General features: G+C 42.0%; 1 protein-coding gene across 1 annotated transcript in view; it reads left to right on the forward strand.

The window, feature by feature from the left end:
• RGS12 (regulator of G protein signaling 12) overlaps positions 1-26,858 on the forward strand; it is a gene marked incomplete in the record, with an annotated part of 188,317 nt that overhangs the window by 106,175 nt on the left and 55,284 nt on the right. The window contains 1 exon segment of the mRNA XM_027773595.1: positions 13,648-13,669. Coding sequence (XP_027629396.1) covers positions 13,648-13,669 — 22 coding nt within the window.

Raw genomic sequence — 26,858 nt, forward strand, 5'->3', positions numbered from 1 at the left:
GTGTGCTGGCGACAGTTTCCAGTTGAGAACTATACTTAGTGCCATTTCCTAAATAAAACCTTTTAGGAAGACTGATTTTTATATTTTACTTTCAGAGAGTTTAGTGTTTTTATGTCAGCATTCTAAGTCAAAAACAGTACCTAGATTCCTCTGTGACTTCCCACCCTGTCTATATATTGGAGGACTCTGAGCTTTCTTAAATTAGGCAGGCTAATTATGAAAAAGGCTTGTGCAGCCTTTATTTCAAAAGAGGATTATTGTGTACAGTGAATGAACATTTCAACGTCAGATGTTTACACTGAACATTTAGCATTTACGAGAGTCGGACCTGTATGCCAATAATGCCAGGGTCTTGAGTGGACTTTTAAAAGTGTATACAGTGGAAACAAGCAGATGGTGTAATGGTTATGTTACTGGACTCCCAAGTTGTCGACCACGGTTCGAATCCCAGACCCAGCAGCTTGAAACTCACACAAGGTGTGTGTGTGTGTGTGTGCGTATGCCCAAGATCCTGAGAGGAGAATGGAGGAGAAGGGATTTTAGCATGGCCATCCTTCCTGGTTGGTGATTTCTCACTTTCTGTCTCTCTGTTTCTCCAGTGAGCACACATACCCTATAGGAAAAATCTCTCTAAAAAGTGTATACAGTGAACTATTTTAGGCTTCACCAATGACATGAGAGGAATAATAGCTGCCAAATTCCTTGAAAGATGCTATCTTAGTGGGTTTTGAACTGATTCAATTTCTTCTGATTTTTGTTGTTGATAATAGAATGTGTGTGTACATGAGAAAGAGAGGGAGAAAGAAAGGAGCACTCTCCATAGGGCTAAGGCATGCTGTAGTCCCCTTCCTTCAGTCCTCCAGCTCACTAGAATCCTGGGCAGTGAGCACTTGCCTTGCATGTTCTAGGCCAGCTAGACCACGGCTGGCATGTGGCCTCCAGCTCCACAGTCCGGAGTGCTACTAACTGTGCTACAGAGACTGGCCTTTCTTTTCTCTTCCCTTCTTTTCTTTTCATTTCTTTTCTCTCTCTCTCCCTCCATCCCTTCTCCCTCTTTCTTTCTTCCTTTTTTTTAAAAACAAAACAAAATACATTGCTTTCATAGCTTTTCTTACTATTCCACAGAAATGACCATAGCCTTTCAACACATTTATTGCATTTTCAATATCAGATATAATATCTCTGTCTAGTGGTGGTATAACTATCTGAGAATTATTTCTAAATTGTTTAAAATTTTATTTCTGAACAAACAAGACAGAAAAGGAGAAACACAGAGAGACAACACCTCCAACAAGGTCTTGACACTGTGATCTACCCTCAGCCTCAGACAGCCTTTGATTATGCATGGCCACGTGTGTGTCCGGTGTATCAGGGAGGTCTCTGGATGTGAGCTTGGAATCCTTCCATGCAGGTCAGCCTCACAGAGTGTCACGTTTTACTGTCGTGTCACTCTCCAGCCCCCAGTTTCTTCTGATTTTATTGAAGGTTGAAGAGCTCTTTGGAACACTCATTCATGCATGCACATGCACATTTTAAAAAGAGACACATGGAATCAGCCGGTTGGTGACTGGGTTCAACATAGCCGACTGCTCTGTTGGCATACTACACCCAGCAGCTTGGAAAATATGCAGGGTGCATGTGTGTGCATACCCCAAATCCAAGAATGCAGAAGAAGGGATATGGTGTGGCCATATCCCCCAGGGAATGCTTTCTAACTTTCTCTCTTTCTCTCTCTCTGTGTATGTGTGTGTGTGTGTGTGTGTGTGTGTGTGTCCAAGATCCCAAGAAGAGATTGGAGGAGAAGGGATTGTGATGTGGTCATCTCGCTTTCTTTTCTCTATCTCTCTAAACACACACACACACACACACACACACACACACACACACACAGAGAGAGAGAGAGAGAGAGAGAGAGATTCACTTCTAAGTACTAGGCATTTTTCCCATTCTGGCTTGCTCAGCTCTGTGCCCAGCTCCACCCTTCTTATCTCACATTCCACACCTCTTCCCAGCTGTCCTGGGTGGCACTGCACACACCTTAGTGTCTTCATCTGTTGTCTTTGCTATCTTTTGTATCACAAAAATTCGTTAGTATAAACTTCATAGTTTGAACCTAGAAATATGTTCCATTACTTTTTCTCCATATAGAGCTTTTCTCCACTTGTCTCTTTGACCGAACCTGCTAGCTTGTTGAAAAACAAGAAATACATATGTGTATTCGTGTGTGTTAATGGGAAGTGTGTGCATGTGTATGAACAGAAAGCTGGTGATGACTGCTGCTTGTCAGTTCTGGATTTTTTTTTTTTTTTGGAGAGGTTTTTGTTATAGGGCATGTACACTCGCCAGAAAGACAGAGAGACAGGAGGCAAGAAAACACCTCCCAGGAGGGATGGCCATGCCACAATCACTTCTACTCCTTTCTCCTCTCGGGATCTTGGGCACGCACGCACACGCGCCTGGCATGAGTTTAAGCCACCAGGTCCAGGACTTGAACTGCTGTTGACTACATGGGAGTCCAGCAACGTAGCCGTTACGCCATCTGCTGGTCCCCAGTCTGGATTTTTATGTTGGGGTCAGTTATGGGTTGCAGCCCCTTGTGCTCAGGCTCCTGAGAGGTCTGTGGAATGGCTCTTTGTATCCTATAGCCAAGGAATCCTGGTACTGTGTAAATGAGGACAGTGATCATGGCTGTGATGGGACCAGCTCTGGGTGGTCAGGCCTGGCCTTAGAGTAACAAGGAAGGCTTCTGAGAGAAAGTTAAGAAGTTAAGCTGAGCCTCGGTAGACAAGCTCAACAAGTGAGGTTACAGGTGAGAGTTGGGTACAGTGAGGGTTGCTGCAAGCTGGGAGGGTGGAGATTTAGACAGAGCAGCAAGAGATAGGGTCCTTCTATACAGCGGCAATCAGAGTCCCTGAACTAACCCCCATGGTGGAAGAGATGTGTTTTGTGAAGACTTGATGCACACACGTGAACACATCCTGGCAGGCAGTTCAGAGACAGAGTCTAAAAACAACTCAGGCCCTGGAATGTACTTCCTGTTTACCTTTCATGTTAGTTTATTCCATCGTAATTTCATTTTAAAATACATGCTGGTCACTAACCAAGTTGATTGGATGGCTTCTTAGTGGGTTGTGGCTGGGTCTGTAGACCCTTGTGCTAGCAGAGAGCAGGCCAGTGTGCAGCAACACTGAATAGGCTTTGACCTGACTGAGACAGGGAGGAGAGGGTGGCAATTAAGTCAAAATGTCATCTCAAGAACAGCTGCAGACTCAGGCAGCATTCAGTCTGCACCCTGTTCAATGGTGCCCCCCTTTCTGAGATACTCACTGTTCCTGCCTTCAGAGGTCTCCAGTGCCCCACATGGCCCCTACTCTCATCTCTATCTGGTTCAGTGAGGAATTGCCTTAAAATGGAGACGATTAAATTTCAAAGTGGAAAACAAATGTACATTAGATGCAAAGTGGACTGTTGACCCAGCTTTGGTGGTATGGGTGGTAGCATACCGAACTGCAGCGTTGGAAGCTACTTGGCCGACCATAAGTTTGGATCCCCAGTGGACCTGAAAACATGTCGGGTACATAGGTACTGCATTGACGTCCTGGCAAGCTGCAAGGCTGGGGAAAGGAGATCGCAGTGTGATTAGACTCTTTCATGCATGTGCACCCTGTACTTTCTCTCATGAAAAAAAAGTAAGTAAACTTTAAAAAATGGATAGTTAAATTCGTAAGCTTTTTTTAAATTTATATTATTTATATTTCTTTTTTGTATTAAAAACATTTAATACATTTAGGTAGACCTTTGGTCTCTTATTTAGAAATATTATGGAGTTCCTTAATATTTTCTACATCTAAGGGAGAAAATTTTGTGAGTAGTTCAAAATGGAAAATTTATATTACCGTGCATTACTATATACCAAAGGAATTTGAAAATTATATGTTGTAATGATCCCTTTTGTCTAATGTTACAAAAGAATAAACCTTTATAAACTTTTATCATATAACACTCTTTATATAAATCATTTAAAATTGTCAAAATGTTAATTCAAAATAAAATATCCCTGAAACATGTGTAGTCCAGAGAGATTTCCTGCTGTGGATAAATCTAAACCAGTTTCCATTGGACTGTCAAGTTTAAGCAATTGACTCCAAGGAATGGAAATTATTTGAATTAAAGTGATGTATCTAAAATACTTTGTAAGTTCTTTCAAAACAGAAATATATTTCCTTTAATGTAAATTCCGGTCTTGGAGGCATGCTACAGAGATTTTTAGAGCTCTTTATTTATGGTATATGTTTAAATTGTAAGCCTAGAAAAGTACCAACTTATGGGATCTTTTTTCACTAGAGGCTTTGTATTTACGGCTGTAGTTTTTTTTTTGTAAGTCTAATATGTAGATACAGAAATTTGGAAGAATCCAAGAAGAATAGGCTAATGGAAAAAGTTTATTAGTATAAATTGTACTGGATATCAGAATAAACATTAGAATGTTATCATTTTAATTTGGAAAAATGTTTATAGTGGTCCAGGAATGGTGAAATTTGGGAATGTGTAACTTCAAAAGTCATGTTGAGAAGTTAGATCTTTATCTCATACCATGCTACAGAAAAGTCAGCTTAAAATGGATTAAAGACTTAAATATAAGATCTGAAACCATAAAACTCCTAAAACAAAAAGCATAGAGAGAAAGCTCTGTGACATTGATCAGTCTTGACAATGGTATTTTGGATGTGACCCCCAAAACACAGGCAACAAAAGTGTAAATAAACAAGTGGGTCTATATCACACTAAAAATCTTCTGCACTGCAAAGTGAATAGGCAACCCATGGATTAGGGGAAAAAATTACAAACCATATATCCAATGTGGTTAATATCCAAAACATATGAAGAACTCATACAACTCATTAGCAAAAACAAAAACAAAGAAGGAAATCTTGCCATTTGTGACAACATGTTGAACCTAAAGGATATAAAGACAAATGGTGCATGATCTCACTTATATATAGAATTCTAAAAAGTTGAACTCTTAGAAGCAAAGAGTAGAAGAAGGTGATTACCAGGGGCTGGGGAGGGGGTATGATGGGAGGAAATGGGGAGACATTAGTCAGAGAATACAACTTTTCAGTTGTTAGATGAATAAATTCTAGAGATCTAAGATACAACTTTGTGATTATAGTTAATAATACTACATTGTGTACTTGAAATTTGCTGATTGAGTGGCTTCTACTCACAAAAAAAGTGAGTAACTATGTGAGGTGATGGATATGTTAATGTGCTTGATTGTAATAGTCCTATCACAAGGTATGTATATTGGGGTGTTGGAAAACTCATGACATATTTTTCTATGTTTTTCTGTGCAAAAATGAGCCATGACTTTTCTGACAACTCAATACATATCAAAATATCACATTATATGCCTTAAATATATATAATTTTTATTTGTCTAAAATAAATAATAAATACACCATCCAAGAACATTTAACTACTATATTTGAGAATATTTTATTTTTCACATATTTTCCAAAATTTTTTATAGAAACATTGTTTGTGATCATACCATAGAAATCATCCTGCATTATTTTTTTCAGCTTACATTGATGACCTCACTTAAAATTTCTCATCAGAGGGGCCAGCAGGTGGTGTGGTGATTAAGGGCACTGGACTCCTACATTGCTGACCGTGGTTTGAATACCAGACCAGGTGGTTTGCTTCCTTGCTTTTCCTCTCTCTCTCTCCTGCTCTCGTTCTTGCTCTCATTCTGTCCCTCTCTGGTCAAATGAAAATAAATAAATAAATAAATAAATAAAGTTAAATAAAATCATTCTTTCAAAAAAAATTCTCATCAGGGGAACCAGCAGTTAGCATAATGGCTATGTCGCTGGATTCCCATGTAGTTGACCATGGTTCGCGTCCCGGTGGCTTAAAACTCACGCCGGGCACGTGTGCGTGCGTGCCCAAGATCCCAAGAGGAGAATGGAGGAGAAGGGATTGCGGCGTGACCATCCCCTCTGGGGGGTGATTTCTCGTTTTCTGTCTCTATGTCTCTCTCTGTCTGTCTGGTGAGCGCACGTGCCCTATAGCGAAAACCTCTAAAAAAGAAAAAAAAATATTCTCATCAGAGATATAATATACCTTTTTAAATTTGAAAATGGAACTTTTAAAGTTTTTCACTTCCCTGCCCTTCCCAGATGCATGAGGTGAGTCTTCAGTTATTCTGATTCTTCATCATTGTCTCTTTCCTGAATGAAGATATATTCAGTAATAACCCAGAAGTGATATTAATAATTAATAAAATAATGATATGCCATAGTAATTAGGCACGAAGCTAAGCCCATGTGTGAATGATCTCTCAATTTCTTCAGTCATCTCAGGAGATAAATATTATGGGAATCAGGGCCAGCAGGTGGCATGGTGGTTGAGGCACTGGACATTCCCACATGGTGAACTCTGGTTCAAGACCTGGACCTGGTGGCTAGCTTTCTCACTTTCCTTCTCTGTCTGTGTCTTTCTCTGGTCAAACTAAAGTAAATCAATGAATAAATAAAAATTTTTAAAAATTATGGGAATCACATTTTTAATAAGTCAATTGAATTGCAGGTAGTCCTATTTAACATTTGACTACAGTGTTCTTTCGTGTTCTTTCTGTGTTAGTTTCTGAATCTTTCCCATTTTGGACGGCTTTCCCCTCTGTCAGCCATGACATGCTCCAAAATGCAAACTAGGCCTAGGAAAAGCGTATTTTTGTCAATATAGCTATTAATCCTAAGGAAATAGAAATCATTTGGGGTTACCTGCCTTTTCCATTTTCCCTCCCTATTATCAACTGGTTGCCTCCCTATACCTTCTCATCACCAGTCCTACCCCAGAGAAAAAATACCGCCTCAGCTCTATTCATAATGCCTTCCTTCCCTCCTGACTCTAGCTCAGGCCTCTTCCCCTGCCCTGTTACCTGCAGGGGCACTTAACACTTCACCTGCACTAAACTTACTTCCCATTACAGTGAAGCCCCTTCGAAGAGATGTTCCTTAGCCTGCCTTTGTATCCTTATCAGGAGAAAGGAGTCAGGAGCTGCCTAGAGAATTACTCTGCCCTTCATGTGCAGATAACTGAATATTGGTTATGTAATGCAGGGCTGTCACTCCCAGGTGTGTCTTATAAATAGAATAAGTGTTAGACATAAACAAAAGCAATTATGTTAATGGTAATTATAAATTATTTATTTGCACATTAAGTAATGTTGTCAAGAAAAGCCATCACCCATTTTTCCAAAAGTATGTAAATTAGAGGGCAGTGGTTTTGTGTAGAGGTAATATTAAAATACGTCCCAATTAGTCTTTAGTTTTAGGTTAATGTTTGATTGGGATATAAACAGTTGCCAAGATAAGTAATGGTGAGCAGAAAAATGGAAAACCATTAAAGGGGTATTTAACTAATTTTCCAGTTATCATATTTCACATTTGTATGTGTTAGTAGCAATTCCAACATGAATTTCTCTCTTATTAGGTACTTGCATGCAGAGCTTAGGAGCATTTAGAAGACATGGGGTAGGGTGGGCTGGGAGTTATTAATGACTTCAAGTCTTATTGGCCTTTTTGTTTCCCCAGATGAATTGTTAGTCCAACAGCCTGTGACTCCTGGGTTGCCTAGAACTTTCCTTAGAGTTTTAGTTTTGTTTTGTTTTTTAATTTAATTTTACTCATTCATTCATATATTTTAATTTAACCAGAGAAAGGCACAGAGAGAGAGAGAGAGAAAATGAGAAAGCAAGCCACCAGGTCCAGTACTTGAACCATGGTCAGCCATGTAGGAGTGCACAGCACTTTAACCACCATACCACCTGCTGATCCCCCAGTTTTAGGTTTTTTTTTTTTTTTTTTTTTTTGGAGAGATTTTCACTGTAGGGCGCGTGTGCTCGCCAGACAGACAGAGAGAGACATAGAGACAGAAAGCGAGAAATCACCCCCCAGGGGGGATGGTCACGCCGCAATCCCTTCTCCTCCATTCTCCTCTCGGGATCTTGGGCACACACGCACATGCGCCTGGCGTGAGTTTTAAGCCACCGGGTCCGGGACACGAACCGCGATCGACTACGTGGGAGTCCAGCGACATAGCCATTACGCTAACTGCTGGTTCCCAGTATTTTTTAAAAAATAATTTAACCCTTTTCTTTTTTCAAAGAATTTCCTTTTTTAAAAAAATTATTTATCTTAATTTTACTTTTTTATTTCAATTTGACCAGAGAGAGCCACAGAGAGAGAAAGGGAAAGTAAGCAAGCCATCAGGTCCAAGGACTTGAACTGTGGTCAGCATGCGGGAGTATCCAGTGCCCTAAACACCATGCCACCTGCTGGCCCCAAGAGTTTTGGGTTTTGAAAGTATACTTTAGGAATGGCTACCCAAGCTTGGAGGAGGGAGGGAAATACATCAGAGATTTTGACTCTCTCCTGGAGACAGCTAAATAGTTGAGACACAGATGGAACTGCTGGGACACTTCTTAGCTCAATGTTTAGGGTCAGTGGCCTCTTTCTGATTGGAGTCCTTAAGAAATTTCCTAAGGGACGGTCTAGGGCTGCTAAGCTCTTTCTGGGTGGGCTATCTATAGATACCTTAGTACCTGCTGTCATTGTAGAATAAGTTCTCCTAGGCTTCTTTTTCTCAACATCCTTCATCCCCTTTGTGGCCTCCTCCTGGTCCCTGATTAGACTGGTGTTGCTTCCTGCTTCTATTCTCTGCTGGTCCTTCTATCCATTTACTTTCTGTGACTTGTCTCACTGTGTTGCAGTCAGTATGATTTTTTTCAGTTCTGTCTTCCAACTCTCAAATTCTCTTTCAACTTTCTAATCTCTGTTTAACTTTGCCATTGAGTCTTCAGCAATTAAATTTTACAGTGTCAGATATTCTACATGGTTGTTTTCTGATCTTCCTTACTTACGTTTATTTTCTAGTTTTTGTTACAGGGCATATGCGTTTCCTAGAGGGAGATGGGGGTGAGGAGGGTGGAGGAGACTGAGAAATCACCTCTTAAGGGGATGGCCATACTGCAGTCCCTTCTTCTTCAGTCTCCCCTTGGGATTTTGGGCATGCATGCACATGTGCCCAGCGTGATTTTCAGACAGCCATGTGGGATCCAGTGGCCTACTCTCCATGCCACCTACTAGTCTGCTTCCTAATTTTTATTACAAATTATACTTCTCTATAATTTCTTTCTCTATAATTTCTCTATAATTTCACAGAGAGTTATTTGGCACTCTTTGTTAGATGTTTATAATATCTGAGATTGTATTTATCATTGCTACTCTTATTCATGTGGGTATTTCCTTGAGAGCTCATATTTGAGTGGGTTTGCTTTCTGGATCTCCTGAGGGCCTCAGTTGGGCCACTTTCTTCCCAGAAGGATTTGTTTGTTGCTTCCTGGAGTTGGGACATCTCTGTCCTAGGACAACTTTGTGACTTGGATGGCCATGACTGAATTGGAAGGTCACTGAGGGAACTACATGCTGTGGCAGGCTCACCCCTAGGTTACCTGGCCTTAGCGACATTGGCATTTGCTAACTGCTCACACATTTCTTTCCATCTCATCTCTCTTACGGATTCCTCTTACTTTTCTGAAGCAGCAGTATATTAAAAAAGCATATTTTCTCTGTACTGTCTTTTAATAAATTTTTTCTTAGATCTAAAACTGTTTGAAAAAAATTAAGTTTACCTTTACAAAAAGCATGTTTATGGAACTTTACCAGGGTCTGGTGATTCTGCCTCCAGTGGCTCCCAGAGGTGCTAGCCCAGTGGCTCCTGCTGGATTACCCCTCGGCAGTGCCCTCAGCAGACAAGTCTGTATCGTCCCTGTTCCTTTCTTCTTGTCCTCAGTGACCATCACATGCTTGGCGGCACCTTCTTCAGTGTCTCTTTGGCTATTGGAATGCTCCTCTCTCCTGCCCGATTCTTGAGTTTTAGCTAATTTAGGGGATGGGGAGAGATAAATGCTGTGTGTGGGGATTTTCTAGTGCTTTGTTCAGTCTCCCAAATTCTGAGAATTTAATTTTAGTCATGAGTATGACAGGATGAAAGCCACCTCCTTTGCATCTGAGAAGTTTTTATGGGGCCAGCAGGTGACATGGTGGTTAAGGGCACTGGATTCCCACATGGCCGACTGCAGTTCAAGTCCTAGATCTGGCGGCTTGCTTTCTCACTCTATCTGTCTGGTCAAATTAAAAAATAGTAATAACGAATGGAATAAGTTTACCTTTACAAAAAGCATGTTTATGGAACTTTACCAGGGTCTGGTGATTCTGCCTCCAGTGGCTCCCAGAGGTGCTAGCCCAGTGGCTCCTGCTGGATTACCCCTCGGCAGTGCCCTCAGCAGACAAGTCTGTATCGTCCCTGTTCCTTTCTTCTTGTCCTCAGTGACCATCACATGCTTGGCGGCACCTTCTTCAGTGTCTCTTTGGCTATTGGAATGCTCCTCTCTCCTGCCCGATTCTTGAGTTTTAGCTAATTTAGGGGATGGGGAGAGATAAATGCTGTGTGTGGGGATTTTCTAGTGCTTTGTTCAGTCTCCCAAATTCTGAGAATTTAATTTTAGTCATGAGTATGACAGGATGAAAGCCACCTCCTTTGCATCTGAGAAGTTTTTATGGGGCCAGCAGGTGACATGGTGGTTAAGGGCACTGGATTCCCACATGGCCGACTGCAGTTCAAGTCCTAGATCTGGCGGCTTGCTTTCTCACTCTATCTGTCTGGTCAAATTAAAAAATAGTAATAACGAATGGAATTAAATAAATAATTATTTTTTAAAAAAGAAGTTTATATTTTATGATGTAGTTTTCAGATACTGTTACTAGCAGTGTTTCTGATTTTGCATATAGCCTTGCAAAGTTTTATCATCTCAAGGGAATAATTGGCCTTCAATATTATTTAGACTTATAATTTGACCATAGATGGTTTATTGTGGGTACAGAAAGAGGGACAGCTTTGCAAAGCGTATTCATTAGTGTCTGTGAAGGAGACTTACCCGCAATATGAGTCCCTGGCAAGTGAGACTAATGGCCAAGTACTGGCTTGGTTAGGAGTCTGCTCTTTTATCTTTCTGCCAGACAAGATGGAAATTAAAGTAGACACACTACTGGATATGTTTTTGCTATTGAAAAAGGTGCCTGGATGCTCTGAAACTGGATTTTATGTTCTGAACCTGGGTCCTATGATAATTTAAAATGTCAGGGGACTGTCAGGAGGTCACAGTCAAAGCTTCCTTTTGCTGTCAGAGGAAGGACAGATTCTTTGAGAGAGAAGAATGGATCATTTAGGTTGGCTTTCTTGGTCCTGTAGATATGTCATACCAGGTGAGAGCAGGAGGCAGGGCTCCATGGTAACAGGTATACTTGGAATGGAGAGAGTTGGCTTCCATGGCAGCCTGGAAGGCAGAGTTTGGAGGCCTTGGCACTGGAGGATGATGTGGTCAAACAGGAAGAAAAAAATGTCACCGTTGGCTCAGTTGTGGTAGCAAGTGCTAGTAGATGCTGCAATGGGCAGGCTGAGGCCACATGAGGGCCCTGGGTTTCCTGGCTAACACTAAAAAGCTAGGAGTACTAACATCTCCCTGTAGTCCCAGTGACGTGGAAAGCAAGAGGATGGTGGCACAGTGAGATCTTATCTACGCAAACACACAAATACTACTACATATATATTTTTTCACTTCTACATGGTGAATTGTAATGGTGTCTCTGTGGCCATGAGGAAAGGGGTGTTTGGTTTGAAGCCCTGACTTCTTTTCTTTCTTTCTTTCTTCCTTTTTTTTTTTTTTAAGAGAAATTTTTGCTATAGGGTGCATGCGTTTGCTGGAGAGACAGAGAGAGACAGGGAGACAGAAAGAGAGAAATCACCCACCAGGAGGGATGGCCATGCTGCAATTCCTTCTCCTTCATTCTCCTCTCAGGATTTTGGGCATGCATGCACATGCCCCCGGCCTGAATTTAAGCCACCTGGTCCAGGACTCGAACAATGGTCAACTCCATGGGAGTCCAGTGATGTAACCGTTATGCCATCTGCTGGTCCCACTATGATTCCTTTTCTATGATTACCTCAGTGGGGAGGTAACCTGTGGGATAGAGGTGGTGCTAGCAGATGCCAGAGATTGGTATTATGTGGGCCTCTCTTGTTTGAATTTTGATCTCACAGGACTTAAATCCTTAATGACCTCACTTCATGGGATAACCTGGGACTTAGGAAGAGGCATGAATGTTGGCATCAGCCTGCTGAAGAGGCACTGCTCTGCTTGTAAACCAGATTATCTGGTTAAAGTGCTCTTTGCATTGGCTTCCTTCTGTTAAGCCTCTGCATTTTGGAAGGAGAGACATGGGTGCACGTCTTCCCCAACTCGAGACTGGCACATGAGCCCCAGGAGACTTCCTGCTGTGCCAACCTGAAGCAGTAGATTTGTTCTCACTCCTGACATGTGGTCATGCGTACTGTGGATGCAGAGGACAGCAGAGCCTGACTCTGTGTCCAAGTCAAACATCTGTCTGACGTGACTGCAGTTAGGGCCTTTGCTTGGTCAGCCTCTTGTGTTCTGCCCAGCTGCCTGAGGTAGGGCTGGGTCTGTGCTGGGACCAGGACATGCCAGCGAGAATGCAGGTCATCTTACCCCAATGCTTCTCCCTTCCCACGTGGGCTCTGCTAGTTTTCTCTTATTTTGTGCCCCTAGGTTGCCCACATTTTCTCACCTTAGATTCTTCCAGTTTCCTCTCTCTTCAGGTCTCTGTCTTGGGGTTGGTCACTGCATCACTGACCAACAGGTTTGAGCTGGTGTTCCAGACCAGTTATTTGCACATGCATCCCCAAATAGTCTTTCTCATATATTCCCCACATGCCTTTCCCATCAAAGAATTACTTGCAGGTTTTTGTCATTTTCAATGTCTGTTATTCCTGGCCTCCTCCTGGTACTGGCCCAGAGTCTCCTGCATGGCTTGTTTGCTCTCGTTCCTGGTGCCTTGTAAGCCAGCACCCTCCTCTACTCCAGCCTTTTAATGCTTCACCACCTGGACGAGTGGCTGGGCATGGGTTCCAGGCACAGTTCAGGGTTCAACTCCTCTGCCATACATTGGGGATTTATTTTACCTCTTTGAACCCAGGTTTTGTCCCTGTAGATGGAGGTGGTGCTAGCAGATGCTGAGATTGGTATCATGTGGTGTGTTGGACAGTGTCTGGTGCTAGGTGAGTCCCTCCTGTGCACAACAGGTTTTAGAGCAGGCTGGCACTTGGTGGAGTGTGTGTGTGTTCATCTGCCTCCTTAATGCTGTGTCACAGAGCTTGAAGCTCTAGGCTGTTCCTGCTGGAGTTTGTGAAAGGTGTTTTCATTGAAGCTCTTACTAAGACTATGATGTCAAACATGCTGGGATTTGCTCCTTTCAGATGAAAATGATGATGACTTCCTTCTTGTCTGGGTGTCACTCATTTTGGGCGGAGTTCACTCAGGAGGTGGGAGGCCTAACTCCTGACTCACTGGGTTGTCTGACTTTCCTCTGACACCTGCACCTGGATAGTGCCTTGAAGAAACTTCTGAAGAATCTTCCAGTTTAGTTCCTTAGGTAGTCGTTCTGTTTCCTGAGTTTTGTCATGAGGCCTAATTAACTCATGTCTCTCTCTCTTTTCTTTCAGTCTGCAACTGTGTCTGATGGTGGTAAGTTACAATTTCTTATGTACTTTTATTATTTTTAATGAGGTTTTCAAATTGTGAAGTTTATTTGCTATCTGACAAGCTTAAAAGATTGTTTTTTTTTCCTTTTACTATAGCCTTGTGGGAGGGTTTTAGTTTGGGTAATTTGGCGGGGGGTGGGGAGCTTTCTCTTGCTCTCAGTGGCCATGGGGTGTGTTCGGGAAGCCATTTATTACTAAGAAATGTTACGAACCTGAACAAAACATCCGTGGTCGTCCAGGCCAGGGCAGTGTGCTTGGACTGCAGTACATCCTATCGCATACCTGTGTTTGACAAGTTAAAACACGCTTTTGCTATTCCTGTGTTGTATAGCCAGCTTTTAAACTAGCAAGTTAAGATTTAATACTTGATGAATTTGAGCAATTCTGGAAATTCAGGTGAGATTCTTAGTTGCTCAGCCTCCCTTTCTTAGGAAAAGTGTAGTAGATGAATTGAGTGTGGGGTGAAAAGGAATCAAGAGCTTTCTTTTGGCCTTTAAATAATTTCATTCACAGCATTTCTTTCAATACACATTCTAAAGGGACTCACTGGAAGTGCCTTATATCACTTAAAATTTATTTCTCTGATGTAATCTTTATCATTTTAGTTCAATGATTTGTTTTATATCTAGAGTTAAATTTTTTTAGAGATGTATTTGGAGTTTCTTCCAAATAGGCCTCATTTGTTATAATTTTCATAAAAGTCCTTATGTTTCCAAGTGTTATTGTTTCTTGCCTGTTTTAAATCTATTCTTCTGTGTTTGAGATTTGGATTATATAATGTCTTGAAAGGCACTTTATTTTCACTCGTGTGCTGAGTATGCCTGAGTACAGGTGGTAACACAAAAGCTGCCAGAGCTGGGACAGGGGCTGGGACAGGGGCTGAGGGCTGTCCTCTTTCATTATGAGTTAAAGAGAAATAAAGTGCAATTTTCTTGAAACTTCGTTGCCTCACAGCTAAGCTCAGTCCTTGGCCTTGGAAAAGAAGGGTGCAGTGGAAAGCCCTTGGTGTAGAAGGCGCAGGGGAACAGCCTCTGCCCCCACCCCTCAGCGGGAAGTGTGAGAAGGATACATCTTGAATTACAAACATGCTGATACCTTACACTAAGACCACAGGGATCCTGAAGCTTGTGTGTTTGGGATGTATTTTTGAGTAAAAGGAATTATATTTCCTATTTTTTTGTACAATGATAACCGTGTCATTTAATCAGTCTTAAGCTGGGAGTGGGAAAAACTGCCTTATAATGAAAAGAAATAGGACCTGTAACAAATACAGGATGAAAGTAAATGTTTTTTATAGTATTCTGTTCATGTTTACCTGTTCTAATGTGTTCTAACTTCACTTTTCTGATGGAAATCATTTCTGCAGGAAATGTATAAATTTGAGAACTTTACTTAATATGTTCAGTTTAATCATATTTAATAATCTCTACTTCTAAAAGTTTTCTTCTGTCAGCAATAGGTGTGGGAACCTTAGGGAGGTATACTGTATAGAACATTTTGTAACTTTTTTAAAAAGCTACACTTCCAAGTGTGGGAAGTCCCTGACTCTCAGCCCGCCAGCTCCGTGTCCTTTCTGAGGAAGTGGTGTCCTATTTGGGTGGTCATGATTCTCCTTGTCTTTGGGACTTTCCATCCTTCTACTCCCTCCTTTTCTTGTCTACTTCAGACCTGAAGACAACTAGGGGTAGGCCCTTCTCCCTCTACAGAGAGTCCTGTGACCCAGGAGGGGAGGAGGGAGAAGAGATACTATTTCATGAGTACATCCTACATTTTAAAAACTGTGCCAGCCAGTTGATGTCTTTTAGTTAGTCATGTTGTGTGTTTTTATTATTTTTTCATCTTCAGTTTCTTTTCTTACTATAAAGGTGATAAGAAAAAAATGATCTCATTTAATTTGCATGTTAATTCTAGAAGGTCTATGTTATTTTCTGTGGTGGTTACAGGTAGGGAAACTGAAGCAGACTGAGGGAAAGTTGACCAAGGTCATGTAGATACCAAGAGGGGTGCCTGGGCTCAGGCTTGGAGGGCTGTCTGACACCAGTGTCCTAGGAGCGTGAGGCTCACTAGCTCACTGGCTCACTCGCTTTCCTGTCCTCTACCTCCCATCTCTCCCACTGCCACCACCCTCAGCCCCATCTTACTGAGAGTCCCAGCTCCCATCCTAGACCTTCCAGCTCCTGGATGTAGTAGCCTCAGGCAGGCTGAATGCAGAGACCCTGCCCCTGCCTGTCTTTCAGAGCAGTGGACAGGAGCCTTTTGAGAGGGTTCCAGCAGAAATAGAGACTGTTTATAGTCTGTAGTAGTAGCAGATTCAGGCTCACCAGCAGAGGCCTGGGCACTCTTCTGTGGGAAAAAGCCCCCTTAGTTCCAAGCCAGGGACTCAGAAGTCAGCTTTGGAAAGCAGCCTGTTCACAGGCTGGGGCCGTTCTGACTGGCATCCTGTCTAATGTTGGTGATTAATAAATCACTCACTCAGGAATATATTGTGCTCAATTCACCATGTGAGTGAGGTAATTTGGACTCATGTAACTATTTTTTTCCATGTCATGTGTTATACTTCCGTATGTATGTTCTCATCATATAGTTTTGTGACTTTATTTTAAGGAAATTGGATAATGCTATTTTTGCTATCTTTGTCAACTTGCAATGTGGGTTTCTTCCCCCCACTTTTCTTAAAAGGAAAGGGGCCATTAATGGCTGTCCCTTGTAGCCAAAGATCATCCTAGTAAAGAAGGATTAGTGGTTGGTCCCTGGAGGGCAAATCTAAGCCTCACTGTGAAGGACAGGTAGCAGATTCTGGCTCAAGACAAGAGAGCACATTCTGGCATTACTGTTAAGAGAGGCTTAACAATGGAATGATCTGCCTTTGGGGAAATTATTTGAACTTATAACCAAACAAAATATTGACAATGTCCAAATAGAAGTGGGATGAAGTCAACTATTGTAATATTTTAGGAAATATGTAAAGGGTAAGACCTTCCAGTGGTTGATGGAAGAGCGAGCCTTGGAATTCTCTGATTCTTGGTTTCTCCTCAATGCAGCTTTATTGTAACAGAAGCTTATTCTCATATCTTATTTTATTTTTGCTATCTCTATACCATCTAGCTTTTCCAGAATTTTCTCTCCTACTAACTTATACATCCTTAAAAGGGTAGAATGTTTTCTATCATTATTGGATTGGATACACCTTCTAAAGTCGAGAAGTTAAGGTTGTCCACAAGGAGCATGCCCATAAAAGTTCAGTCCTCAGGCACACATTGGGATAGTGGGAAAAGTCAGTAGATGACATGCCTCTGGCTTTTGGGGGAGCAAAGCACATGTACCTGACACCCCCACTTTGGCTGTTTCATAAATACTCCAGATTTGCCAGCCTTGCTCTCAGCTGTCCCCTCTAAGTGTGTTGGTGCCAGAGTCTTCCCCATGTCTGTGTCTTCCTCAAATTGGACACTGCAGCCCCATCCCAGATCCATTCTGTCCACCTTGAAAACCTGTTCTAGTCTGTTCTATTCCAAGTAACGGAAAATACCTGAGTCTGGGTATTTTAAAATGGTGGTTTATTCAATTCACAGTTTGGAGGTCCAAGTCCAGGCACCACATCTGATGAGTTTCTTATGACCATATCACAATGTGGGCAGAAGCACATGTGTCTGTCTGTCTCATTCCCTCTCCTTAAAACCCACCAGGACTCAATCCTGGGGGCACCACTCTATCTTAATTCTAATTTCCCAAAGGCCCTTTCAACACCAAAGTTCGGTTAAGTTTTCATCTTCTTCATCTCATCACAACCAAGTCTCAGCACATGAATTTAGGAGGACGTGTAACTCTCGCATAGGCCATCCATTTTCTCTTCCATACAGATCTCGGTCTCTACCTCATCCATTGTCCCGTTTTCTTCACTTTCAGGCCTACCCCTTGCAGATTATCTCTCCTTGCAGCAGATGTGATTTGCCCAACACCTAAACTGGACATCTCCTGCCTGCTCACGGCCATTCAGCAGTCCCCACTCTCCCTTGGTCCCCAGTAGCTCCTCAGACACATGTTGACAGGTCTCCTGGTGCCTCGCTTAGCACTGTTCCTACTGCCGGCATGCTCTTCATCCTGGCCCCACCCTTGTTCTCGTGGTGGCATGTTCAGTTTCTTCCCAACACTACTAGCAGTGTCCCATCATTTTAATTGTCTCCGTCATTGCTTTCGTCTGTCTTACTCCCCACCCCTAGAAACTGACCTCCACGTGGAAAATCAGAGTTGTTCTCACTGTTGAGCACAACTGCTCACACAAGAACCATTTGTTGGGTGAATGATTAAATTAGGACATTTGTAACATCAACAGACATCAGCCAGAGTAGAGTGTTGGAGTAAGCTTGGGTTAAGGATGGTGACGTTCAAAGGTTTTTTTTTCTTTTTAGTAGTGAAACACTCTCAAAAAATAAGCAAACAAACTTGGTAGAATGCCATTATAATCAATATGAAAGCAGGAACATCTGTTTGAATTGTGTGGTGGGAGGTAGGCCAGACCTGTGTCACCCTCTCCTGGGGCTACTTTTAGCCAAGGCCTGAGAAACCGCCTTGGGTAGCTTCTTCATCCAAAGTGGAGTCAGCACCTTCATGAGAGGCTCACCTTGTGGCCCTGGTCTAACTGCTGGGGATGCTGGGGTGGGCCAGACATGGCGTCTGTCAAAACCTTTCCAAAAAAAAAAAAAAAGACTTCCCTTGGCTTTTATCTTCCCTTTTGTCTTTTTCTTATCTGGAGCATGTGTCATGAGCTTGGTTGCTTTTGTTAAGTTGTGGCTGTTGCTTCATCCCCCTTACCCTGGACCATCTGCAGCATGTATGGGGAAAAGAAAGTCCGTGATCCCTCTTCCTTTGGCTGTCCATGCAGCCATTCCCTTCCATGGCTATATCATGTAGGGGGTTATTGGTTTTATTTTAAGGTTGAACTTTCAGTAGGAGATGAAAAAAGAAAAATACTAGGCACAACCAAGATTGCAGCCTTCGACTTTTCAGCCCGTATCTCATCTGTACCTCCCAGACACTGGGTGATGAGCTGCTTCCTCTCTGGGGTTCAGTAAGGGCATCTGCTCTCAAATATGTGAACAGCCTGACTAGGGCTGAGCAGGCATCACTAAGAATGGCTCCTGGAATATTCTTTTCTAGGTTTCATGCACTCTGTAGCCCTAATGGTCCACAGGTCTAGATCAGAAATGATGCAAATATCCAGTTTCCATTTTCTGACCTGGCGTCCTTATTTCCTATTAAAACCCAGCCTATATCTCTCTGTCTGGGCCTGTTTTCTAGGCTCTATTTTCATGTACTTTGTATATTTTTTTTGAAGTTTATTTATTTATTTCTCCTATGAGAGTGAGAGACAGAGATACAGGCCATGCCCAACAGGGTCTTCATACCATGATCCACTACCAGCCCTAGTAAGCTAGGATCATGTATGTACATACCTGGTGTGTAGTGGGAGGCCTCAGGAAGCAAACCTGGGACCTCCCACATGGCTTCAGCATCATGGAGCATTTCAGTACCACTGTACCACCATAAGTGGCCAAGTATTTCATACTACTTTCTAGAAGTGACTCCTGTTATTTCAGATGTTTACTATTTAGAGGACCTCTTGTTTAGCATCCATCCCTGAGTGTCTGAATGTAAGAATAAGTGCACCTTACAGAAAAATCATTGCTGTAGTTACTCATTCAGAAATGACAGAATCCTTCTGTTCCACTTCACACTTGTTAGCATTCCTTGACTAAATTTTCTCTTCCATACAGATCTCGGTCTCTACCTCATCCATTGTCCCGTTTTCTTCACTTTCAGGCCTACCCCTTGCAGATTATCTCTCCTTGCAGCAGATGTGATTTGCCCAACACCTAAACTGGACATCTCCTGCCTGCTCACGGCCATTCAGCAGTCCCCACTCTCCCTTGGTCCCCAGTAGCTCCTCAGACACATGTTGACAGGTCTCCTGGTGCCTCGCTTAGCACTGTTCCTACTGCCGGCATGCTCTTCATCCTGGCCCCACCCTTGTTCTCGTGGTGGCATGTTCAGTTTCTTCCCAACACTACTAGCAGTGTCCCATCATTTTAATTGTCTCCGTCATTGCTTTCGTCTGTCTTACTCCCCACCCCTAGAAACTGACCTCCACGTGGAAAATCAGAGTTGTTCTCACTGTTGAGCACAACTGCTCACACAAGAACCATTTGTTGGGTGAATGATTAAATTAGGACATTTGTAACATCAACAGACATCAGCCAGAGTAGAGTGTTGGAGTAAGCTTGGGTTAAGGATGGTGACGTTCAAAGGTTTTTTTTTCTTTTTAGTAGTGAAACACTCTCAAAAAATAAGCAAACAAACTTGGTAGAATGCCATTATAATCAATATGAAAGCAGGAACATCTGTTTGAATTGTGTGGTGGGAGGTAGGCCAGACCTGTGTCACCCTCTCCTGGGGCTACTTTTAGCCAAGGCCTGAGAAACCGCCTTGGGTAGCTTCTTCATCCAAAGTGGAGTCAGCACCTTCATGAGAGGCTCACCTTGTGGCCCTGGTCTAACTGCTGGGGATGCTGGGGTGGGCCAGACATGGCGTCTGTCAAAACCTTTCCAAAAAAAAAAAAAAGACTTCCCTTGGCTTTTATCTTCCCTTTTGTCTTTTTCTTATCTGGAGCATGTGTCATGAGCTTGGTTGCTTTTGTTAAGTTGTGGCTGTTGCTTCATCCCCCTTACCCTGGACCATCTGCAGCATGTATGGGGAAAAGAAAGTCCGTGATCCCTCTTCCTTTGGCTGTCCATGCAGCCATTCCCTTCCATGGCTATATCATGTAGGGGGTTATTGGTTTTATTTTAAGGTTGAACTTTCAGTAGGAGATGAAAAAAGAAAAATACTAGGCACAACCAAGATTGCAGCCTTCGACTTTTCAGCCCGTATCTCATCTGTACCTCCCAGACACTGGGTGATGAGCTGCTTCCTCTCTGGGGTTCAGTAAGGGCATCTGCTCTCAAATATGTGAACAGCCTGACTAGGGCTGAGCAGGCATCACTAAGAATGGCTCCTGGAATATTCTTTTCTAGGTTTCATGCACTCTGTAGCCCTAATGGTCCACAGGTCTAGATCAGAAATGATGCAAATATCCAGTTTCCATTTTCTGACCTGGCGTCCTTATTTCCTATTAAAACCCAGCCTATATCTCTCTGTCTGGGCCTGTTTTCTAGGCTCTATTTTCATGTACTTTGTATATTTTTTTTGAAGTTTATTTATTTATTTCTCCTATGAGAGTGAGAGACAGAGATACAGGCCATGCCCAACAGGGTCTTCATACCATGATCCACTACCAGCCCTAGTAAGCTAGGATCATGTATGTACATACCTGGTGTGTAGTGGGAGGCCTCAGGAAGCAAACCTGGGACCTCCCACATGGCTTCAGCATCATGGAGCATTTCAGTACCACTGTACCACCATAAGTGGCCAAGTATTTCATACTACTTTCTAGAAGTGACTCCTGTTATTTCAGATGTTTACTATTTAGAGGACCTCTTGTTTAGCATCCATCCCTGAGTGTCTGAATGTAAGAATAAGTGCACCTTACAGAAAAATCATTGCTGTAGTTACTCATTCAGAAATGACAGAATCCTTCTGTTCCACTTCACACTTGTTAGCATTCCTTGACTAATTTTACTGCTGGGCTGTTATCTACACTGAATGAGGATACTGACTATGGGTGGAGATTTGGGTTCTACCTTAACTCCATAGCTTACAGGCTGACCTCTTTGGGCCTGTCATTTTCTTTTTCTCTCTCTTGTGTTTTCATCTTTACTCAGGACCTAATCAAGTCTTCTCAGCATGTTTTGCAGGATCCTTGTTAGGAAACAGAGCACTGAGTGTGGCAGGCTTGGTGAGCTGTTATGAATGGCTGCCTAATAGTGAAGGATGACACTATCATTAATAGATTAACTTGGGGAAATGAAATTAGATTAATATTTAAAAAAAAAAAAAAGGTTTTTGCCATAGGGCATGTATGTTCACCAGAGAGGGAGAGCAGAGAGACAGAGAGACGGAAAGTGAGAAATCAACCCTTTGAGGGGATGGCCACACCACAATCCCTTCTCTATTCTCCTCTCGGATTTTGGGCATGCATGTGCACACACCTGGTGTGATTTTCAAGCCACCAGGTCTAGGACTTGAACTGTGGTTGGCTATATGAGAGTCTTAACACCCCAACTACCACACCACCTACTGGCCTGCATTCATCTTTTAAGTATATTTTAGTAATTAATATTTTTGGCGAATGAATTTGCATTCTGTAAAATTATGAAAGAGAAAGGGAAATGTAAGAAGTTTAATAGTACTGTCGTGGATATTTATATAGAATTATTTGGTGAATTCACATTTTTTTTCCTCATTAGAAAAACAGTGCAGCCTAATTGTACATTTTTTTAAAATGCTTATTAAACAGCAGAAACAAAATGTTAATTTGTACTGTGATGTGTGAGAGTGGGTATTTTAACCAGAACTCTTTACTTTGGTTTAATGTAACATGTTATCTGTGGTTTGCTTTTGGACTTAAAAATTATACCCAGAATGACATAATGTATTTATAGGATATGAAATACTCTATTAGCATTTGTACACAAAGGTCTGACTATAGGTTTTCATTTTTGCAAGTGTGGAGACTTTATTTCTGGCAAAATGCTTTCCCGTGTATTTATTTCTTTCCAGTTGTACAAGATAGTTGGAGAGAGTTTATATTAGTAATTATTTCTGTTGTGAAATTTTTTTTCAAGCAAACAGAAGTTAAAAGTAATAAAAACCAATGATCACAAACCTACCTCTCAGAATTAATATGCTAGCATTTGGGCACATTTGCTTCTCGAACTATGTCCCCTTTGTGTCCCTTCCATATTAATTCCTGATCTGATCTACCTTCCCAGCGGCCCTACCTGGAAACAGGTGTGCACCCTTCCTACTGGGAGAGAGTTATTCATTTGATTTTTGGGGAACAAACAGACCAAAAATCTTTTTCATGAAACTTCAGGCATGAAAATCAGTGTAAGTATGGGTTTAATAATCCATGGCGTTGCAGTCAAAGCAGTTACCTTGTAGGAGACTCTGAGGGGCTGCTCTGGTTCTGTGTCTCTGTCTAGGAGTTGTTTACATGAGTGAATTAACTGGAGATTCATTGAGCTATGTGCTTATGATTTGCAGACTTTTCTGTATGTGTTATACTTTAATAGTTTACTAAAATAATTAATATTGTTTTAAACTTTTGAAACTTTTTAATCTAAGGATTTTTGAAATGGTTTGGAAAGTTGAATAGACTCATTTTCAGAAGGATATGTGTAAAGTTGCAGAAAGAAAGCATTATGTAGAGTGGATTGAAAATCACAATAATTTAAGGAAAAGGTCTAGAAATGGCCAGAGGTTGAGGAGGCTCAATGGCTTTTCTCAAGGGCTCCTAAGCAAGTAGCTTCTCAAGTAGCTTCTAGGAAATTGAGGAAAGCCACCCCTTTCCTTCCCGGTGGAGAAACTATAGGAGCTGTCCCCACTGGGCATACCACTTAGAAGAAAATGTTTAAGATTTTTCTTGTTATTGTTGGCTGTCTACAGTGATGTGATAAATTTTGGGTGGTTTTGTGTTTGAATATCCTGTTTGAGGTTTGTTTAGGTATTTTTTCATCACATCCTGGTTTTGGAATTCCTGATTATCTTAGATTGCTCGAGGTGGTTCCATAAAACCTCATTGAGTTTTTTTATTATTATTATTATTATTTTCAGTCTTTCTCCTCCCTCTTTTTATAAAATTAATTAATTGATTAATCGATTTGTTTATTTATTTATACACTTATCAGAAAGAGAAAAACAGACATAGAGGGAAAGTAAGAAATCACCCCCAGGAGAGATGGCCACACCACAGTCCCTTCTCTACCATTCTTCTCTCAGAATTTTGGGCACACGTGTACATGCACCGTTTGTGAGTTTCAACACCAGGTCCAGGACTCAAGATGTGGTTGGCCACGTGGGAATCCAGCACCTTAACCACCACACCATCTGTTGGCCCTGTTCACATCCCTATATATATAGTTTATGTTTCTTGATTTCTTCTTTCTTTCTTTCTTTCTTTCTTTCTTTCTTTCTTTCTTTCTTTCTTTCTTTCTTCCTCTTTTTTCTTGAGAGAGAGATTTTTGCTATAGGGTGTGAGTGCTCACTGGAGAGACAGAGAGAAGAGAGAGAGAAATCACCCTCCAGGGAGGATGGCCATGCTGCAATCCCTTCTCCTCCATCCCCCTCTTGGGACTTGGGGCATGCATGCACATGTGCTTGGTGTGAGTTTCAAGCCACTGGGTCTAGGACTCAAACCACGCTCCACTATGTTGGAGTCCAGCAATGTAACTATTATGCCATCTGCTGGTCTTGTTTTTTGGTTTCTTTTGCTTTGTTTTTAAGTTTATTGATCTATTCCTTTGCAGTGTCAAATATACTGTGAATCCCCCAGAGACTATATTTTTATCTCACAGTTTCTTCATTTCTTTCACTATTTTCACGCTTTTCTTTAACCCTAGAGTATGTTTGCAATACATAGAAACCTTTTTTTTTTTTTTTTTTTTTTTTAAGACAGTCTTGCTATGTTGTGATCTTCCTGCCTCAGCTTCCTGAGTAGCTGGGGGAATATAGGTGCATGCCACTATACCCAGCTTTTAGGGTGAGCTAAGAATCAAATCCAAGCCTTCCATATGGCCTCAGGCTGCATTGTACCAGTGTCTACCAGAGGAAGCTGCCAAAGCCAGGCATATAGCCATTTTATTTTTATTTATTTATTTTGAGAGAGAGTTTTGGGTATGTGTGCTCACTGGAGAAACAGAGTGAGCCAGAAAGCAAAAAATCACCCTCCAGGGGAATGACCCTGCTCCAGTCCCTTCTCCTCCTTTGTCCTCTTGGGACCTTGGGCATGCATGCACATGTGTCCGGCATGAGTTTCAACCTGCTGAGTCCGGGATGTGAACCAGGGTCAACTATATGGGAGCCCAGTGCCTTAACCACTATGCTACCTGCTGACCCCCATATAAACATTTAAAAGTCTTTGTAATGGTAATCTCCAACATCTGTGTTACCATGGCTCCATTTATGGTATGGGTCCTGGCTATGGGTCATATTTTTCTGCATTTTCACTTGTCTAGTGATTTTTGACTGTATGCTAGGTTTAGTTGTCTTCCTTTAAAGAATATAGAAGTTCCTTTTGATAGGCTGTTAAGCTACTTGTAGATTGGTTTAATCCCTTTGAAGCTTATTTATGTCAACTTATTTATGGTAACTTTTGCTCTATGGCTAGGTTTAGCCCCACTACTTAAGCCTAACACATATGGGGACTACTTTGAAGCCCTGGGTATTCAACAAGAACTATTGGAACTCAGAGATTTCTTCCAGCCCTGTTTGAGTTCTGGTAAATGTTCACCCTGCTCCTCCTTGGCTGTTCTTTGCTAAGACTCATGGGAGTCTCACCCTATACATGTGTAACTTAGAATTCAGCAACAGACACAAGAGGCTCCTATGAGATCTCTGGCGACCTTTTTCTACTCTCTCTGTTCTGGCACCCACAGATTCCAGCCACTCTGGCCTTCTCTAATTCTGATCTGTTTCTTAAACTCAGTGAAAAGTCGTGACCTTGAGGTCCCTTCCTTACGCTGCAATTTATGAAGTGCCTCCTGGCAGGCAACTGGGTAATCACAGAGCTCTCTTCATGATTTCCTTTCCATCATAGTCTTCCAGTGACTGTGGTTCAGTTTTTGAGAACCATTGCTTTGTACATTTTGCCTAGTTTTCTAACACTAAACGGCAAGAGGGAGTCTGGTCCTAGAAACTCTTATCATGGCCAGACAGAATTCTATGATTTATTTATTTATTTTTTACTCTGTAGGACATGGTCTATAAAAACCAGAAAAAAAAACTGAGATCATGATGGTTTTTTGCACAAAGAACCTCAGTGATTTCCTATTAGCTATAGGATAAAAGTTCACAACACAGAAAGAGCAGGTTCTTATCCCTCTAAGCTCCATCCCTCAAGTATGAAATACCTCGCACACTACTGGGCACAGGAAGCAGCCAGGGAATAAATCCACCTCATTTGGAAATCTAGTAAGCTTTCAATACCTTCACATTCCTGCAATCCTGGTAGACTTTATAAAACATTCCAAAACATTCTGTTGTAACAAACAACGACAACAGCAGCAAAAGCATCAGAGTGAAGTGCTGAAAGGAAATAATGCAGTATTGCCCTGAATATACCAAGAATTGATTTTTGTAGATGTCTTTTTTTTTTTTTTTTTTTTTAGAGAGAGAGATTTTTGCTATAGGCTGTGTGTGCTCATTGGAGAGAGACAGAAAGTGAGAAATCACCCCCCTGGAGGATAGCCACGCCACAATCCCTTTTCCTCCATTCCCCTCTTGGGATTTTGGGCACGTACACACATGCTCCCGGTATGAGTTTCAAGCCTTCAGGTCTAGGACTTGAACCATGGTCAGCCATGTGGGAGCCTAGTGACAGAACTGCTAAGACATCTGCTGGTCCCAATTTCTGCAGATGTCTGTGTCACACTTAGACTCTGCTTCCTGGTATTGGGAGACATCCAGTTGTGCTGCTCATCAGCAGCAGTACCCAACTGTCTTGAGGATGCAGTGTTGGGCTCCCAGGACCCTTCTGCTAACTAGAGAAAGTTGGGGGACTTTTACCTTCCAGAAAGGCACTCTTAATTTGTTGAAACACCACATAGAGAAACACCAGGGGTGTAACTGTACATCACAATGCTCTCTGGGTCTTTAGACAAATGAGAGGCTGTGGAGCCTGCTGGCCACAGCAGTGGAATTTACTGGGCATGTACCATGGATCGGTATGCCACATGTTCTCGGTCATCCAGTCCTTATGGTTTGGCAGCAGCCATGCGCTTGCTCATTGTGTGGCATGTTGGTATTAATACCACCATTTGCTCAAAAAAGATCTCTGTGTGTGGCTCCTGGAAGCCCAGGGACCTAGAGAAGGACGTGAAGAGGAACTAAGGAGCTAGCCACTGTCAGCCACTAGTTTTGTGTACATAATTTAGGTAGTTAGACCGACACTATCCATGCCTTTTCTCCAACAGGGCTCTCCTGCCTGGGAGGTTTGAATAGTAAAGCTGGAACTTATTACA

Source organism: Tupaia chinensis, unplaced genomic scaffold (genome assembly GCF_000334495.1).
Source record: "Tupaia chinensis unplaced genomic scaffold, TupChi_1.0 Scaffold000360_1, whole genome shotgun sequence".
NCBI lineage: Eukaryota > Metazoa > Chordata > Mammalia > Scandentia > Tupaiidae > Tupaia > Tupaia belangeri.